At 29.1% G+C, this 21309-nt stretch overlaps 1 protein-coding gene across 1 annotated transcript; it reads left to right on the top strand.

The window, feature by feature from the left end:
• Nucleotides 1-2781: 2781 nt before the first annotated feature.
• LOC123293004 (protein singed wings 2) lies at nucleotides 2782-21288 on the top strand. Its single transcript, XM_044873718.1, has 9 exons — nucleotides 2782-2858; nucleotides 15872-16109; nucleotides 17169-17334; nucleotides 17723-17880; nucleotides 17940-18113; nucleotides 18229-18387; nucleotides 18450-18560; nucleotides 20820-20906; nucleotides 21106-21288. The coding sequence occupies exons 1-9, from the start codon at nucleotides 2806-2808 to the stop codon at nucleotides 21286-21288; spliced, it is 1329 nt and encodes a 442-aa protein (XP_044729653.1). The 5' UTR covers nucleotides 2782-2805.
• Nucleotides 21289-21309: the final 21 nt, after the last annotated feature.

The raw sequence follows: 21309 nt of genomic DNA, 5'->3' as shown, positions 1-21309 counted from the left end.
GCCAATAACATATCAAAAATTCAGATTTTTATCTATACATTGCCATAATACAGCAAACGATGTTACAAAAATCGACTAATAAAGAAAAATGAAAGAAACGGCTCGCAAGTTGACTTACAAAATTAATTGTTTGTCAAATAATCGAAAGCTATTATACATGTATAACGTATGCGTCATACAAGTTGCCTATTTAATAATTTTGTAAGTCAACTTTAAAATTGCTTGTTCTTTATTGTTTATAAACAAATAGAAACATTTGCACCACTAACTCATTCCTTACTAATGATATTTAACACCTGAGAAACACATTCCATGAGGTTTTAGCAAAATACGACCGATTTCTTTCATTTTCCTTTATTTGGAACATCTTTTACTGTACTATAATGTCCGATCAACCTTTAAGCCACGTTAGTGCACGTTAATTAACTCACTTTTTTCATCAATTAATTTTATAAAATAAAATGAATATTTTTTTTTTACATAATAATTAACGATTATACTTATATAGATTACATATTATGACGATAATCTGATGAAGGTATACCAACCAACACAAACAACAAACAACACACAACACAACGATCTTGATCCGATGCCAAACGAATTGCCCGCCAACAATATGTAGATTTTTTATACATATCATTTCAATGTTGTATTTGTTTGTTTGTTGTTCATATTACTTTTTAAATCCAACACAGAAAAGTAAATCTCATTTGTGACTTCATATCAGTCAGTTTTAATTCATATTTAAATCAATTAGTCCACAGTACGTAATATTATTAGTGTATTCATATGTAGATAGAGTAAAACGGTTACGAATACAAAATACCAGCGCTTGGATTCGCGGATACGAATGCATATTAATAATATTTAAGTGATACAACTTAAATTTTCAGTGCATGTTTTCATTAAAATAAAAATTATTGTTTATTTTTTGTGAATTTAGTGTATTCGATATGCTGTAAAATCCAAAAAATTAATAAGAAAAACACGCTTTATTATTTATTAGAAAGTGGATAAAAATTTCAATTGTAATGTAAAATTCAAAGCGTGAGTGGGCGATATCGATAAAATCAGTCAATAGAAAACTAGCGTTAATTTTTTTACTACAAATTCATAATTCAATGAAAGAATAATTCGTCTAAAGTAAATTTAAGTTTTTTTTTTTTAAATTAATAATTCCATTTTGTTATTAATTAATAAAAAAGACTTATATTAATGAATTAAAAAAAAAAAACGTTAATGACGTATTTATAATCGTGGAGGCTGGGAGCCAATTTGAATCACGCTAAATTTACATTTTTCGTTTTGTTTCTATGGAAAAATACGTTTAATTAGACAAATCATTCATCATTCTGCATGTTATTTTATAATTTCTCCGTACGGTAGCGTTGCTAAAACGATGTGTTGACGTCACGGGTGTTTGAATTTATAGTTTATAAAAACCATTTTCAATTGTAAAATTACATGAAAAATCAATTAAAATAAAATTTTATTAAAATTTTGTTAGTAATTTTTAGTCAACTCTAGCCGGCCGCATGCGGTGCGACGACTATAGCTACAAGCCACTACATCTTTCAAGACGGTATTTTTAAAGTAATAAAGATAGTTATTGTATTGTCATCGTACCTTGACATGTGTGCAAATTTTCAAGTTAACCTGTCAGTAATCACGTCAACCCTTCGATACTCATTAGTCGCGTAAAGAAAAAATTGCTCACGCGTTCTGCACATGCGTCAAATATTTCCCGTGTTAAATATACTTAATTTTATAGAAATTTCTTTTTTAATGTACCAGATAATTAAAAAAAATGGATTACGTGATTATTGAATGATGTTTGAGAGTGAAAATATTAGAGCAGAGAAATATTTCTATCACAAGTTTTCTTAAATTTACTGAGTACGACTTATATTAAACTAGCAAAATTACACGAACAAGTCCGAAAATTACCGAAGTTAATATTTTTTGCTTACACATTTAGTCTCTCTCGAAGAGGGGGGGAGAGACAAATTATCTCAAAGTACTTTGTTTTAGGAACAGTAGATAGGTTGAAAAAATCTGAAAATTCACAATTCGAAAATAGATAAAATTATATGAAGATAGAAAGTTTCAACCACATTTATCATTTTCTAAAAAAAAATTATTTGTTTTAAATATAATTTGGGCGAAATATCGATTTAGCTAGGTTTGATTTTGAGAAAACGTCGTTTTATCCGTGTTTTCAGGAAAAACTGCAAAATATGACTCTCCCTGACATCTTTTGGCGAGTCTACCGACTGTCTCTAGTCATATATACATTGTACATGGTTGGTTTTGTATGTATTGGTCCGTGTGGCTATGTCAGTTTTGGTTGATAGATAGTTGATGTGATATACGTATATCGTAGTTAACGAAATAAGTTACATTACCGGGACATTCAAATGTGATCTTTGTATATTTTTAACTCAAAAAATACCGAGCAATGCCCGATCATCCACGTATTAATACCATATGCGAATATTGCGTACTGTGTACTATAATATTTCATCTTTTCAAATTGGAAAATATATATTACGTTTTTCAGAACTTACCTAAAAAAAAAGATAACATTCAAATAGGTTGTTATGTGATGAATAAAATTAAGATGATGTATGATAACGTAAAAAAAATGTTAATAATAACTTAAATAAATAATATATATTTATAATATAATGGTGTTAATTTCAAAATATGATGATATTTTAAACTATGTGATTATTTAAAAAGTTCACTTTTTATTGTGCACAAGTTGATAGCTAACAATTAAAATATTATTTTAAATAATTTATGTTATATAAAGTACTATTTTATGGATTAACAATGAAGTATTTTCATATCAGGTAAATGCCTATTATTGGTTACTAAATTTTTATATTTACAATTTTTTCAAGTATTAGTCTAAGATCCGAATTAGGATCGACCTTCATCCATCTTCTTACCTAATGAATGTTATTTTTTATGAAGTATAAAATGTTAACAAATATCCCTGCAATCGGTTGCCTAAAGAAGTGTGATCAAGACTTCTTTTAGTGAAAATGCCAAGAGTAAAATCTTTTGAAAAAATTTAACTTGCATATATCTAACGAATTTTGCATCTTTTAGTTCACGTTCAAGTTGAAAATAGTAATTACGTGCATCTGTTAATTCATTGACTCGCATATCTAAATAAAGATAATTTATTTATTATAAATACGGTGGCGTATGATTGGCCACGAAATATTAGTCGAAAATAAAGTTTGCAAGCTTTCCAAGTTTTGATATTTATATTAAAAATAGTTTTGACTATATTTTTTTAGGCAACCCATTACAGGAATAATTGTTAATATTTTAAATTTCATAAAAAAAATTTTTCATTCGGTAAACAGATGGGTGAAGGTCGACCTTAATTCGAATCTTGTACTATATCAGAATTTAAGGACGTATATTCATAAAACTTGTTAAGTATTTCAATACCAAAAAAAATGAAAATGATCCAAAGAATTTGAAACATTTTTATTAATAATAATAATAATAATAATAATAATAATAGGGTTTAACCTCCGTTTTTCAGACTACGTATATAACAGAGGCCACACACATTATTATTTTAATCTTTATTTATTTGTTAAACTACATAGAATATACAATTATTTATGATGTGCGTGAACTTGGTTATTTCGCCCTTATCCAAGCGACGATAGTGTGATCATTATACCGCTTCATTAACTATTTTGTTGACACTGCCGCTGCCTGGGTTCGAGCCCGCAATATTTCAACCAGTAGTCACAGCAAGTAAGAACGCCTTACCTCACCCGGCTACTGAGCTGGTTTTTATTTACCAATTAATCATCATTTTGTTTTTGATCTAAAGGTAATTTGATCCCAAGTGTTCTTAGTTAGCTATCTATGTTTCAAGAAAATCTACTAAGCCGTTTAAAGACCATCGTCTCTGTTCTAGTTGTTATCTGGTACGGAGCCCTCGAACGAATTCGAACTTGAAGAATAGCTAAAAACACTCTAGATTAAATTCTTTTTCAATCAAACAAAAAATCAAAATTGGTTCATCCATTTAGGAGCTACGATACCAAATATACTCACAGATTCTCGGACTCGTTAAACTTATAGCCTCGCCCTTTTTAATCGGCAATTAACGCGACATGAAACTCGTGATAATGTTCTTTGCATCATCGTAATCATTATTTTTCATTTTTATACAAAATCTTTTGATATATCTGGTTCACTACTATTCTTGTTATCAGTGTTCTAAAAGAAAAATAACCCAGCAATCAAACTAATCCAGGCTGTTGCAACTTAGAGAGGTTCCTATGTATAAAACAAAGATTGATTGTATACGTGTATACAATCGGTATACATATATAGTGTGTCCCCGGTTAAAGGTAACTATACTTGTAAAATTTCTTATTTTTCATTTTAAGCATATTTAAAACTTCTAAATAATGTACAGGTTAGCCAAAAAATTGAAATCACTATTTTTCTTTTTGGTAAACTACCCTTCTTTTTTATAAGTTGACAAAATGTTATTCAGAAAGGTTACTCGCAATTAACAATTACCACTCTATACAAAGTATCAGGAAAGATCCGTGTACCTTATATCATAGCATTATTTTTTATTTGAACAAAAGATGTAATTACAAAAAAAACGTTACAAAGAAAATAATAATAAATCAATTAACATGTACTATTCGAGAGTGTATTTTTTTTTTTGTGGACTAGGTTAGAAAATTAAAAAGAAAATCTATTTTCTCGGATAAACATTCACTAAGAATGGAATTGTCAAAGTTGGAAAGATCTTCTTGAAATTCAGTCATAGATTTGAATCTTGAGTCATAATTGTGAATTTCGAGAAACTTTTCTTATTAACATTTTGTCAACTTTTAAAAAGGACGGGTAGTTTACCAAAAAAAAAAAAATAGTGATACTAAATTTTTGGCTACCCTGTACATTTAATTTAGAAGTTTTAAATATTCCTATATACTTTTCAGAATAAGCAAAATTTTTTATAAAGAATGATTCTTTTTCTAAAATGCAAAATAAGAAAATTTACAAGTATACCTTCCTCTATCCAGGGACACACTGTATACATATTATGTTTCATTTTAGCTTGAATATTGATTGACATCATATACACAAAAAATTTAGGGTTTAAAGCAAAAAATATTAGTAAAAAGGTATAAGAATTAAAAAATTAGGACAAGATTATTGTTATTAAATAAAGTTTAATTAAAAAATTACCTACAATATGTATATTAAAATGAATGAAAAGATTTCATTAGTAAACATTATTACCCTTGAATTGTTAAATCTTATCTACAAATATTTAAAAGTTAAATTATGATACCCAGGAGCGTAATAATAAAAGTTCTTGATTTACAATTAATCGCTAGTTTACAAATTTTTGTTGTTGAGGGAGAAGAGGAATAGTGAATTTTGGTTAATAGAATAATAGGTCAGTAGATTGAGGTAAATTTGAGTCGATTCTCGAACTTTTTATTTATTTTTTTTTTTGGTTTCTGGAAATATATATACATTAATCTCGATCTTTGGAAGTGAGCAAGGTTTATTCACTATCTTTATCTTACACATTTAATATTACGACATTTCAACCTTGTGTGAAACATTTCATCAAAGGGGGAAGTTTTTTCATTTTTTCATTTTTAGAAAACGCCGTTTTCAATCGGAAACGGATAAAACTATTTTCATGAAATTTAGTTTGTTGTTAGTTTTTGGGGCGAAAAATCGATCAAGCTAGATTTTATTTTTAGAAAACGCTGTTTTCCCTCGGAAACTTTAATCACGGAAACGACTCCAACGATTTTCATGAAATTTAATATACAGGGGCTTTCAGAGGCGAAAAATGGATCTAGCTAGGTTTCATTTTTAGAAACATCGTTTTATCTCGGAAACTTTATTCTCGAATTTACCAAGGAAAAAAAAGAGCAAAGCTCGGTCATCCACGTGTTAACTCCACGTGTATATAAGTTAAAAAGATTTAAAAAAAAAAAAACTTTTAACAAAAAGAAAACCGACTTCAAAAGAAAAACTTTTCCAAAACAAATTAATATGCACTAAAAAGTACAAAAAACAATACTTTATTCTTATTTTTATAATATAATAAAGTAGATATAATACATTTGAATTGATAACCTCCTCCTTTTTTGTTTGAAGTCGCTTTATAATATTATAAATATGTTATTATATTAATTTAATTTAGTTACCGTTTTTATTATTTTATTTACTAAAAAAATAAATGAGTTTTCCCAGAATTGGCTTTACTCTACACTACTATTAGAGTATCTAAAAAAGCAATACTATAGAGAATTTATAGAGTTTTAAAAATTGTAATTTAATGTTAAATTCGTAGAATTCCCGGCAATTCAAATAAATAAATATAGCATTCATTCATCTCTGTTATGACTATCGGCTGAAAAATGTGGAAGCAGAGTAGATGACTTAAAGATAAAGACTTGATTTTTTTTATCCGATTTTCACTTCGAATAAAGCAGGATGAATAAAAAAAACTTTTGAATAGAAAGTAAAGATATTAGCAATGACATAGAAAAGGAAAAAAACAAATGTGACCGTCCATATATGGTATATAAGAGCAGAGTAGATTTAGGGAGTAGTGGTCTAAAATCATAGAGAATTTGCTTACGTGATACTTGAAAACCCCTCCAATGTGTAAATTCTTTCATTCGACAAAAAATGACAATCCTCAATTTTATCTTGCGACGCAATAAAATCCTCGTTTCACGCGCTTATTTGCTTTCTTTTCTTTACTTCATAGCTAGCTAAATTATAGGCTCGATTTAACCGTTGGCTCAAATGGCTTAATAAATTTCGATTTTTCCCCAATTTCCTAGATCAATTTTTTGTATTTTATAAATACGTATTTCGACTAGCTAATCGTAATTACTCTTATTGTGTATGTTACTTGTTGCTAATTTGGTGGCGGACTGCACATTGATATTTTCGTATTAGCACCAAACCAAATTAGCAACCAGTAACATACATAATAAGGCTAATTACGATTAGCGAATTCATACTGATGATGACTATCTGGTAGTCGAAATACGTATTTATAACATACAAAAAATTGATCTAGGAAATTGGAGCAAAAATCGAAGTTCTCATTTATTATCTTTGATAATATTTCGAATGGCTTAAATTATTCTGTTCGCTCGCTCGTGTCACGAGTACAAAAGATTGACTCTTTATCCTACGAAATTATAATCATGCGTAGATTTGCCCTTGGTTATTTAATAAATTAATATTAATAAAATTATTTGTATCCGCTCATGACTGTGTATAATTAATTTACGTATGTTGTTACACTTTTTAATATCGACATTGCATCTAATTAATTTATTTTTTTTACAAATACAAGTCTTACACACAGTTTATAATTGAATTTATTGTTTACAGTTAGACATTCAATACAGAAAATTTTCATATGATTGATTATAAATATTACTAACTCTTATACCCGCAGCTTCGCTATAAATAATATAATAGAAGAGCTGATTGTATTAAACCGTCCCCGATAAATAAAGCTACGATAACAGGCTTAGACCATGAGTATCAGCAAACATTGAATAAATTAAGAAACAAACCATTGTAATTTACAACAATCCAAATGTAGTCCGTCTGTACGAACGAAATAGCCCAGTCTTTTAATGGTCTAATCATTTCATAGATAACATCATGTTTTTTTAATATTATAATATTATTGTATTTTCAATACAATAATAGAAGAGCCAGGCCAAAAAAAAAATTGGTTGAATTTACTAAAGCTGATCGTTTGAGGTTTGGTTATAGTAGTTGTGTACACACATATACTGCGGTCGGTCAAGCGGTCAGATATATGCTATCAAGACGATGCAGTTTTACGTGGTACTAAAATGAATTTACTAAAGCTGAAAATTGTTATACAGATTGTATATTGCATATAAATAACATTTATGATTATCAGTCAGTTAAGGGTTAGAATAGGGCTGGTCAATCAGCCCTTATTTATGAACAATAAATAGATAAGATTCATTTATGAATTCCGTGGTATTTAAACGGCGGGTCAGCTAGTATAAAATATTGCCGATAATAAATTTTAAATGATAATCCTTCTTCCATATTATATTTGTACTATGTTTGTATGAAATATATTGAAAAATGGTGGAAGCGCACGTTACTCAAATGTTTTTGTTAAGATCATAATATAAAACTTAATTACCATGCGCTCCCGTATCTAACTGTATCTAGAGTAAAAAGTAGTCTTTGTCGCTCTCCTCCCTTACTAGTACTATGCCCATAAACCCGTGAATTTTTACTTCGATTAGACGTAAAAAATAATACATAAAGAAGCAAATACCAAATAAACTGACATTGACATTTATTATATTAGTATAGCCTATACTGTATAAGCATGGAATAGAGAATTAATTATTAATATATAACGAGTAATAAATCTAAATAACAACTACATTTTTGGACTAACTAACATTATTTTAGTGCTTGAGGCAATATGTTAAAAGAACTGATATTATGGTAGCGTTATTAACATATTAATGAGAAAATTTTCGTTTCTTCGGAAATAATTATTGTTAATAATTCAGTTAGCTTTGTATAACTTCATATTATCGCATTTTGTAATGTCGAAAAACAAAATCGAAGACTTGAAGACTAATGGATGGTGCAGCCATTACTTTTCCTTGGCTTGTCCTTTTTATGTGGTCCGCTCAAAGTAATGTTTTTACGTAAATTTAATCAAAGGCAAAAAAAAAACTAAAAAAAAAGTTTTTGGCATCTAATTTAAAACCCTACTAACGCGGAGTCTCTAAAGTGCTAGGGTTGCGTTAATTAACGCTATGCATACATAAAAAAAATATTTTTGGCCAATATCTCGGGGACTATCACCTTTGTGAAAAATAGTTTCAAACAAAAATTATCGGAAATTTTTTTCCCTGAAAAAAATGTAGAATCAAAAATTTTGATATCTTCAGCCATTTTTCCAAAAATCGGGAAAAACAGACAAATATATATTTATATGCTTATTAATAATATCTTGAAACGAATTGATTTTATACAAAAAATTTAGAGTGATCAATTTCGATATCTTAGCCGTTTTCAAAACGTTCAATTTCATAGATATTTTTCGTTAATTATTCAATCATTAAGAGAAATATATATAAAATTGATCGTTTTGAAAAGGGCTAAAGATACCGAAATTGTTCACTCTTCATTTTTTTTAAGAAAACAATTTTCCAACAACTGTCGTTTGAAAATTTTTTATAAAAATTAGTTTCAAGATATTGTTAATTAGCATATATCAAAATTTTTGATTCAACATTTTTTTTAGGGAAAAGAATTTTCGACAATTTTTGTTTGAAACTATTGTTCATAAAGTTGATGGTTTCCGAGATATTGGCCAAAAATCGTTTTTTATGTATACAAAGCGTTAATTAACGCAATCCTAGCACTTCTGAGATTGCGCGTTAGAAGGGTCTTAGACTAGATAAAATCGTTTATTTTCAGTTACATTGAATTGGATATAAATATTATTCAGTCCACAGCTCAGCAATTTTCTTTTTACTAATTAGCCCGACAAGTTTTGTGTAAATGTAAGTTCGCTAGACCCCATGACATTACGAAATAATTGTTACAAAATTTCCTGGTGCCTAAATATACCTACCCTTAAATATTTAAAAACTCTCCAGTCATTATATTTCGTTCATTAAAAAATTTTTTGTAAAACTTATACATACAACGTGTATAATTAAAAACTTTAAATCTTTAAATGCACATTTTTGTGCCTCTATTCTTTATTTAGAATCACCGGATGAGCATATCATCTTTTGGAACAGATATAATTACAAACAAGAAACATGTGAAAAAACAGATAAACGAGATATGAGACAGTACTAAAAACAGTTTGTGCTCAATTTCTGTCGAAATCGTTTTGAAGTTATACAAAGATAATCACATTTTTTATATCGTCGATCGTTAATTATGCAAGGTAAACTGAATTAACTTTGTAACGATATTCTCTTTGCTACGAAAAGATGAAAATTATATATGCAAAGAAAAGCTTTAATTGGAAAATTTCCAAATAAATTAGATGACTTCATTAGAATAAAAAGTATTTCAATTTAAAGTAGAAATGTCTATACCTAATTAGAAATAAACTAATAATAACTGAAAGAGGGATATTTATGTTTATAAAGTGTCCTGTAAGTAACGACCGCAGTCTGATGGAAGTAAATAAATACTTTCGTCAGAGGAAATGTACGGGCAAAATCCTGCCACATTACTGCTTCGAGAGTCTTTTAGCTACTTTATACAAAATTTTATCGACCTACTTTCAGAAAATTCATTATTTTTGACAAAGCTTTGGAGACATATGATTGAAAGTAGGAGAAAGAAATTTTGTCTAACTAGCAGATAGATATAGGTACCACCATGTATCTGCTCAAGTTTCGCGATGCAGCTATGTCAAAGAAAAAGAGGTTTTTACCTCGCCCTAATTGTTTTCTCAGATATACGAGTCTTTGGCTGGTTTTGAAATCTCGACGCAGCAATCCCACAAGGATTTTCCCTTACATTTCTCGAACCAATTTCACCTTATTGTATGAATGTGTTAAAATTGTAAACACTCCATTGTTAAAAATATAATTCTAGGTGTAATTAGGTAGAATCAAACGTCCTTTCTTCAGTAGAATGAACATAACATTGTCCTTACTGAACCATCGTTTAGTAGAATGAGCATAATATTTTCTATTGTATACATTTCTACCTCAGGGATTATTTAAATGACAATGGCATCAATTGTTTGTCACCTATGTGATGATAAACAGATATGGATTAAAATATATATACGTTATTTATTACCAACTAAGCTCAGCAATAGACCTTTTTCATGAATATTAAAAATGCTTTTGGTGATTTTATTATGAAAAAATAGGTCGAGTAGAACCTGCAACTCGAAAATTGTGCATTTATAACAATAAAAACACTATGAAAAAAATTGTAAAAAGTCACAATATTTGAAATAATTTAAAACGATTTTTTTCTTTTTTCTTCTTTTGCTCCACCGCACACGTGATCTGTGACGTCAATTCGACAAGCAATGCCAATAAAACAGTGTCAACAGTCGTATTAATATATCGCTAATATCAACTTTAAAGGGGTATTGTCTACGTTATTTCATTTCTGAAAGCCTCCATAAATAAAATGCCTCCAAAAATCGACCGAGAATTTTCAAAGGCAGATCAAGGAAATCTACCGAAAATAACTATTTTTATGGTATGGGAGTTTTTGGTGCAAGATGGCAGGTTCAATGCAACCGAAGTTCGTGGAGTAAAAGCAACTTTTTGAGCACTAATTTTAATAAGAAAATACGTAACATTCTAGAAAAAAATGTGAATAATAAAATTTCATAAAACAATTGTTAAGTCTTCGAGGGAAAGCTATGCGCGATTTTTCATCGTCACTATTGATCGCTTTATTTGTCATTGGGAAATAATTAAGGAACTTACTTTGAGGGTGTTATTTTATTGCCTGTACCAGGAAGTGTGTTTGATGATTCTATAAAAAACAAGTGAAAACAAACAATTGACTGAGTTAATTGTTGAAATTATACCATGCATAGTCAGTGTTGATTTCTTTATCACATAACACATACATAGGTACATGCGAAACATAGATGACTGATATTCCCATATAATACATACTATAAAATTTGCATCTAATTTGCGCCCTTGTGGTTAAACAGTGATGTTAGCAAAAAAATGTTTCAAACAAATTGTTTTTATGGAATATTTTTTACATTTAAACTTTTGTTCTATCTCTAATGGTTTCCAAGATGAATCCAACGGACCCAAGACTCAATTACCTATGTTGCTCATTTACGAACTCGATCTCACTTTTTACGACCTGAACACGCTGTAAAAATTTCAACTTGATGTCTTTTTTCGTTTTTGAGTAATCGTGAGACGGGCTGAAGACAGGCGACAGAAAGACACACAGATGACAAACAGACAGACAGACAGATAGACAACCGGAAATGGACTAATTAGGTGATTTTATGAACACCTATACCAAAATTTCGTTCGTAGTATACCTTAGTATACCTTGATACATTTCATATACATGGTATAATAAGTCTCCAATCCCAATGATTTCGTTTATTTTTAATATTATTAACTTTCGATGCATATATTAAAATGATATCATGTTGCCAATAGTTTCTTAAAATGACCATGGCTTATTGACATAAGTTCAATATTTATTATTATGTTATTCTGAAGTATACATTTATTCTTTTGCATGACGTCACATTCTGATCTTCAAGATTTCAGACATTGATTACGTGAACACGAGCTATTGATTATGTGAATACCATGTGAATACATTGATTTTAAGCTAGATACTATTCAAATCAGCAATAATTTTTGTTTTCTCAATATATTATATAATTTATCGCATAATATATGTTTATAATTTATAATAATAATTTATAAATTGAATCTAATAGCTATTTTTAATAAATAAACAAGTGAAAGCAAACAATTGACTGAGTTAATTGTTTTATTACTATGTATAGAAAGTGTTGAAGGTCAGTGCTAGCATTATTTTTTTTTAAAATTAGATGACTTTAAAAAATCATCACAATTATTTGGTTTTCAAAATTGACGCCATTTATTTGGTTTTCGAAAAGTATTTTCTAGAATTTTTTTTGTTTGTTTTTCGAGAATGTTCGAGAACACCACTAGTTGAAGCTACCTGCAAATTTTCAATTCTCTATCTTTTATAGTTTTGGAGAAAATAGCAAACCAAAATTTTGTTCTAATTTGCGAACTCACGGGTAAACAGTGATGTTTATGAAAAAATGTTTCAAACAAAAGTTGTTTATTTTTTTATAAGGAACATTTTTTCAGTATCGTCCTTATCTGCGCTATTACAGATAAACGATGATGTTTACGAAAAAAATGTTTCAAGTAAAAGTTTTATTTTTTTATAAAAAACGTAATTTATGTTTAAACTTTTGTTAGGTATATCTCTAACGGTTTACAAGATGGGTCCAACCCAAGATTGATCTATGTTGCTCGTTTATATGCTTGGCCTCATTATTAACGTCCTGAGCACGCTATAAAAATATCAGCTTGATATCTCATTTCGTTTTTGAGTTATCGTGTTCATAGACAGACGGACGGACAACTAGAAATGTACTAATTAGGCGATTTTATGACCACCTATACCAAAATTTGTTCATAGCGTCAATTTTTTAAGCGTTACAAACTTGGGTCTAAACTTAGTATAGGTACCTTGATATATATTACAAATTATTTTGAGAAACAAACACGTGTAAATTTTTATTCAAAAATATAAAAAAACAACGGCGTTTACTCATTTTATCCATTCATTCTCTATAAACAATCTACCAATCTATATTGTCTGTCAGTGACGTCATCAAACATTTAAAAACAATAATTTAAAAAAAAAAAAAAAAACAAGTGAAAACAAACAATTGACTGAGTTAATTGTTGAAATACCATGCATAGTCAGTGTTGATTTCTTTATCACATTACACATACAAACATGTGACACATACATAACTGATAATCAAGTATAGTACTTACATATTATAAAATTTCCGCCTAATTGGCGCCCTCACGGGTAAACAGTGATGTTTACGAAAAAATGTTTCAAACAAAAGTTGTTTAATTTTGGATAAGGAACATTTTTTACATTTTAACTTTTGTTCTATCTCTAACGGTTTACAAGTGGGTCCTACGGACCCAAGACATAATTGACCTATGATGCTCATTTACGAACTCGACCTCACTTTTTACGTCCTGAGTACGCTGTAAAATTTCAGCTCGATATCTTTTTTCGTTTTTGAGTTATCGTGTCCACAGACGGCCGGACGGACAGCCGGAAATGGGCTAATTAGGTGATTCTATGAACACCCATAACAAAATTTTGTGCGTAGCATCAATATTTTTAAGCGTTACAAACTTGGGACTAAACTGAATCTACTATGTATATTTCATATATACATGGTATAATAATACTTTATTTTTCTAAGGACTGGCAAAATCCAGGTTTTTTGCAACTTGATATTCAATAAATTTTTCCTTTCGAGTCGGTCGGTTTTTTTTAATTTTTTCGTGAGCGATATAGTGCGAACAAAAAATGATTTCGAATTCGTTGAGATATCGATTAGAGCGTATTAACGGCCCTATGATTTTTTTTATTACTACTTATATTGCTGGGAAGTTATACGTGTGTACCCCAGAAGTCACACAATACCCTACCCACGGCTTGTTATTATATATCAAATCGAATAATATGAAAACAAACATTTGACTGAGTTTATTGTTGAAATACCATGTATAGATAGTGTTGATTACTCTGTCACATTACACAAACATACATGTCACACATATAACTTTGTCACACATATAACTAATATTCCCATATAAAACATACTATACAATTTGCACATAATTTGCGCTCTCACGGGTAAACAGTGATGTTTACGAAAAAATATTTCAAACAAAAGTTGTTTATTATTTTATAAGGGACCTTTTTTACATTTAAACTCTTTTTTTCGTTTTTAAGTAATCGTGGTAATAGACGGACAGACAGACGACATACAGACAGACAACCGGAAATGGACTAATTAGCTGATTCTATGAACACCTATACCAAAATTTTGTTCATAGTATCTAGTATAATATAAATATTTATTATCTATGATAGTATCAATAGTTTTAAACGATACAAACTTGGGACTAAACTTAGTATACCTTGGTATACTTCATATACATGGTATAAATATCCTAAATAATCTTGTCAATCGTAACAAAACAATAATAATCGATAAACCTGCAATTTATGATATGTTAATTTATTTATGATCATATATGTGTTATTACGTAAAATTAAAGGTTTCCAAAACATATAATTTTAATAAATTCATATTAAGAATATATATATATAGGTAACCTTGACCTGTAATTCAAATAATTTTGTTAACGAAATTAAGATATACTTGAATATATGCATCCCACTAGGTATTGAAATTGAAAATATATGTACCAATTATTTATGATTAACACAAAAATAAAATACAAATGCATTTAAAACATTATACAATTTTATTTAAAAAAAATAATGGACCTCGCACAAATTAGATGTAATCTGCATTTTGGTCAAACTTTTTCGAATTTTGGCAAATGATAGTTAAGTCATTCTAAAGAAAGGTTCACATGGTCACAAGTCATGAAAATGACAGGATTTCATGTTATAGCTAAATTAAAGTTGGAAAATGTACTTATTTGTATAATATGTGTCTATGTGTGTATAGGCAAATACATATACAGATATGTATAACTATATGCATACGTATGTTTTTATACCATGCATATATGAAATATACATAGTATATTAAGTTTAGTCCCAAGTTTGTAACGCTTTTTATATGTTCTATGAGCGTTCTTTGCAAATAACGTATTGGAACATCATAAAAATAATTTTAACTATTTTAGCTATTTTATGTTAATTATTTCACATCGAAGTTATAACATGCCCTCACTTTGGAATGTCAAAAAACTAGTGCTTAGGTGGGGTTACCTTTTTGTCTGACCACGAAATATAAATTAATTATTGAATTTTTTTTTTTACATGCGGTCTATGACTATAATAGGAACAGGGCCACCATTGGTCACACTATCTGATTAATTATTGTATTGGAGACGTGTAGTTAGATACGGCAGTTTTTTTTTTAAGTTTCTATTAAAAAATTATTTTACACTAGTCTATATTTTAATGAAAGCATTGTATTTTATTTAATTTTCAGCTATATACTATTAATTACATCTGTGATAATATTTAATACATACGAAGAAAATATAGAAGATAATAAGAAAAGTGATAATTTCATTTGTAATAGGACTGATGAAAGCATTCCATGCGATAACGACAAAAAATCAATTTGTTATAATGTGATTTGTGGCTTAGAAGATTTTCCATTTCAGAATGATTCCGTTCAATTTTTAACAATATGCAATTGGCCTCATAAATCATTTGATTTAAATGTGTTAGATGGATTACCAAAATTAAAACATTTAAAAATCATTTCCAAAAATATTACTTATTTAAAACACAAGATACCGAAGTTAAAAAATTTACAGGTAATTGTTAAATTTTTACTTTTTGGGCAATATATTCTCTGAAAACAATTCATTTCATTTGAAGCAAACTGAAATAAAAAAAACTAGTTTAGACACAATAGAATGTGCTTAAAAAGAAACTCTGAATTTTTTATCAATTTGGCACCCGTTGAATTTCTTTCTGAAGTTAGTTTAAGAGAAAGTTAAAATATGAGGTTGTTAAATTCACAGAAAGAGTAGTTCCTAATGTACAATGCGCGGGCAGTTTTTTTCTGCTGACAGTCACAATTTTTTGAATACGTAAACATTGGCTGCGTTTAGCTGAGGTGAGCGCTCAATTAATTTACTAAGTATTCGCTGGTAAGTGTTAGTACCGGCACCCCATAAATAATCATCCAATTACGTATTAATCATTGGGCGATTTGGTATGTATCTAAAAACCCCGCCAAGGTGCCACCAGGGGACGCCAAGTTAACTGATGATGTCTACAAAAAAGGAACAAAAGACAAATTTTTATGAGAAGGAGCGCACACAATAAAATGCAATGTTATTTACGAAGACTAAAAAAACCACGTGCCATCTGACTTTCACATTGTCTAGGGGCCCCGGATAATTGCGTTGCCTAGTAGTCCCGGCATAGGTTAACTCGACATCATATTAATTCATTTATCTTTAAGGTACATAAGGTTATAGTACATGCTACCTTTCGGTTCAGTAAAGCTCACTTCCGCTGGACGCAGCCAATCACATTCGCTTTGATGAGAAATTATTTTTCTCCAATTTGCATTCTGATATGAACAAGTTAGCCAACATAACAAACATGCGACTTCAAAACAAAAATACACAGTTTTTAAAAATTGGTTTATTTATGTCATCTAATTAGCGCAAATTTTGAAGGGTTCTTTTTTTAATTATTCGGCTTTCAAGCTTTACCTTATTTTGAAAAACAATTAATGATACTACTATCGTACTTTTTTCTCCTAGATTATTGAATTTCGAAATCTAAGTTTACATGAAGTTAAAAATGAACAATTCCACAATATCATCCATAATTCAATTCAAAAATTCGATTTACGAGGAAATCATTTAGAAATTATTGACAAAAAATTTATCGACTCATTTCATAAATTGGAACACATATATTTATCAGGTACGTATGTATATATAAACCAGATAAATTCAACCAGACAATCTTCTAATATTCAGTTTTCATGTGATTTGTGTTAAAATCGTTTAAAGATAATTTTTCCGAAAATTTTTTTGACTTCATTTATTCGTATATATTATAGCCATTTTTGGAACAAATTAGACGTATTCGCATTCAGGGGGACAAGTTACACACAGTTTGTGTGCACATTGCTTCCTCGTTTCTTTTCAAAAACTGCACTTTCTAACTAAAAAATTTAATTCAACATAATCCATTTCGATATTTCATTTAGAGATAATCGGAATAATACAGGGTAGAGTTACACTGATAAGAATATATTAGCAAAAAATAATAATTTCCGATGAATCAATCAAAATTATTATTATTTTAGGAAATAGTTATTTATGCTCCGAAAAAATGTTGGATGACTATGAATGGTTGTTAAATAACAGTAAAAAAATTCAAGATTTACAACAAATTAGCTGTGGAACAAATACCAGCAATGCGTATTATGGTAAACCAATTTTACCTATACTACAATTTATAAAGGTTTGCCCAAAATAAATCATCATTTACAAATTTTTTTAATTCTAACGATTCTTTTACAGGCTGCTCAAAATGAATGTCCTACTAAATGTTCCTGTAAGGTGACATACGTAATGCAACATCCCGAGACAGGATTAACACCGTTTGTAGCTGTTAATTGCACAAATATTGGATTAAAAGATTTACCTACGAATTTACCAATTAACACAACAATTTTACATTTAGAAAAAAACGAAGTAAGTTAAATTTTATTAAATTAGTCTTGGTCTTGGTTCCTAGTCAAAGTTCAGTGCAAAATTCCAAAGGTTCAAATCCCGATTGATCCGATTCAGTTTTTTTAATTTTTTTTAGATTACAAATCTAACAGCATTAACGGAAAACAAAATCTATATGAACATAAGTGACCTTTATTTAGATGATAATTCAATATCCACAATCGATGTATTAGAAGGAACAGATTGGCTAAATAAATTTAGAATATTGAGTTTAAGAGGAAATCAATTACATTTTGTAAGTAAAAAAGAAATATAAACTTTAAAAGCAATTTTTAATGAATTGAATAAATTTTTCAGGTTAAGACGTATATTTTGGAAAATGCATTTGAGAAAAATATTTACATTTCACGATTACATTTGGGCAATAATCCCTGGATTTGTGAATGTCATTTTATTCCAGTATTTCAAGTATGTATGATTAATCAACTTTATTTCTCCTAATCAAAGGCAAATTCATAAATTTTTGGCCCACATACCATCAAAAATATACTACAACCAAAAATATAATAAACTACGAGTTTTATATGCGCCATGCAGAAAACAATTTTCAACAAAGAAATTTCTCAAATTATATAATATATAATCACTACATAGTATAAATCAAAGTCGCTTTCTCTGTCCCTATGTCCCTTTGTATGCTTAAATCTTTGAAACTACGCAACGTTTTTGTTTTTAATAGATAGAGTGATTCAAGAGGAAGGTTTATATGTATAATAACATCCATTAAATAGTGGAGAAGTACTGCTATTTTTGAGGTTAATAGTTAAAAATGTAAAAAGTAAATAAGTAAAAATGTAGTGTATGAATTTAGATATTCCAAAGATAGCAGGAAATCTTCATGGTATAGGGAAAGGGGGAATGTTTTACTCCAAATTTAACGCGTGCGGGCCACGGACAGTAATGAATAAATCAAAACTACTGGATCGATTTTAATCACATAGGCTATATATTTTATACCCGTGCGAAGCCAGAGCGGGCCGCTATGTTTTTATATACAACGTTCACAGTTTTTCTGTAGTGTATTTAGTATCAGCATTGCACCCGTGCGAAGCGGGGGCGGGTCGCTAGTAAATTATATAATACTAGTACTATACTATACTAATACTAATACTGAAATTATGTAATACTCTTGCTCACGACTTGGCTCGTGATAATGATTCATTTTAATGGATTACATACACATGATTCATTTAGAAAACCTACCTTTACCTCACTTATACCCTCTACATACTACTCACAATAGGCAATGCCAACTTTGATGACCCACATGCTTTCTTTCAACCCGCTTGTCCTCGCTTAGCTCGCCCCTAAACATCAATTTTACCTTATTTCTCCTTGGTAAATAAATAACAAGGCTCCCTTAAAGAATGAAATAAAAAAGTGAAACAGTAAACTTTTGTCTCAAACCACGAGTACACACATATATATAGTGTGTCCCCGGATAGAGGTAACCTTAGATCATATATTTTAAATATATAAGCCCAGTGTATACCAAGTATATATATTTTGGCGTCACAGAGTAGATTAACAAAGATGAAAATACAATATTCAAACAGCTGACGGAGAAACACCATTTTGGAGGCCTGGTATTCAATGCGCAATATGATCGTATAACCGGAATCAGCTGCTTCAATGATGTGTTTATATTTCAAATTCACATGTGCTTAAAATAAATAAATAATATTTTATTTTGTTTTAACGTTCAAACGAGTAATATTGTTATATAATTTTGTGTTAATTCTATCAAAAAAAATTTATAAAATGGTAAAATGGTAATTTGTACAAAATGTACTGTTTTAACTTTATTTAAAAGTGGTATAATCTTATTTTAAATACGCGCCAGGATATTATGTTGTATATTAAGACATGCGTATTATGACCAGGCCTCGACATTTACTATCCTTGTCAATCTACTTTAAGGCGTGGTTCTCACTTTGTTGACAATTCCAGTAGAGAATTTTCAAAGGAGGTAACTATACTTGTAAATTTTCTTATTTTGCATTTTAAGAAAAAAAGTCATTCTTTATAAGAAGTTTTGCTTATTCTGAAAATTATGTAGATATATTCTCTAAGGGGTTACAATTAGGGTTGAAAGTTTGCATGAAACTTTCAGCCAATATTTTAGCCCCTTCAAGAACCAATTTTCTGAAAATCGTAATACAGTAAGCTCTTAAGTTTTGAATTATGAACTCATATATCATTTTTTGCATTTCTAACTTCAAAATTAACCAAGTTTCATGCAAACTTTCAACCCTAATTGTAATCCCTTAGAGAATGTATTTATTAAAAACACCTTAGTACACACGTCATTTAAAAAACGTTTGTGTAAAATTTCATGTTTCTAGACCCAGCGGTTTCAACTGTGCGTTGATCGATCAGTCAGTCAGTTTCTTCTTGTATATGTATAGATTTTTAAATAGTTTAAAACGCGATGTTTTCGTGGGAGAAAAAAGTATTATATCGAATTTTTTCGATTTTCTTGAGGGGTGCACCCCTTACAAAAAATGAAAAAAATTGCAATTAATGGTATTATCAATAATTGTAATGAAAATTGGTTATTAAAATAATAAAAAATTAGAATCCTAGTTAAATAAAGCAAATGCGCATTAAATCGCCTATTGAACAAGCTCATTTTTAATTTATTTTAAAGCTAAGTTTTTGTTAAAGGAATTATTGAGAAAATATTCAACTGTGATCACGGATCAAGACATGACATGTATGCTTGAAGAAAAAAGGAAAATCATCTATAAACCGGTGCGTTTTGTTTACTAATAGAATATTTGGTTTCTGTCATATACTTCCTGCTAGCAACACCCAAGATTTCCCATAAGTTCACAATATCATTCCGATATCATGATAATATTCGGCAAGCATCTGGCAGAAATCGAATACACTGATTACCAAATACTTCACATTTTTAAGAAATTCTAATAAATCTTCTTTATGCTTTCAGATTTTGTCGTTATCCAGAATTGATTTGTGTAAAATTCCAAACACATTTAAATTAGAACCATTAGATATTTTAAATATTGTTTTGGCTAGTTTAATTGTAATAATTTTAGGTAAATTGGCTTACGATTATTATTCATTTAAAAATAGTGGGAAATTACCATGGATTGTACTTAAAATGCCATAAATTTTATTAAATTTATTTGTT

The sequence above is a fragment of the Chrysoperla carnea genome, chromosome 2 (genome assembly GCF_905475395.1).
Source record: "Chrysoperla carnea chromosome 2, inChrCarn1.1, whole genome shotgun sequence".
Lineage (NCBI taxonomy): Eukaryota > Metazoa > Arthropoda > Insecta > Neuroptera > Chrysopidae > Chrysoperla > Chrysoperla carnea.
The sequence above is the reverse complement of the archived record's forward strand: the minus strand, read 5'-3'. Positions and strand labels throughout refer to the sequence as shown.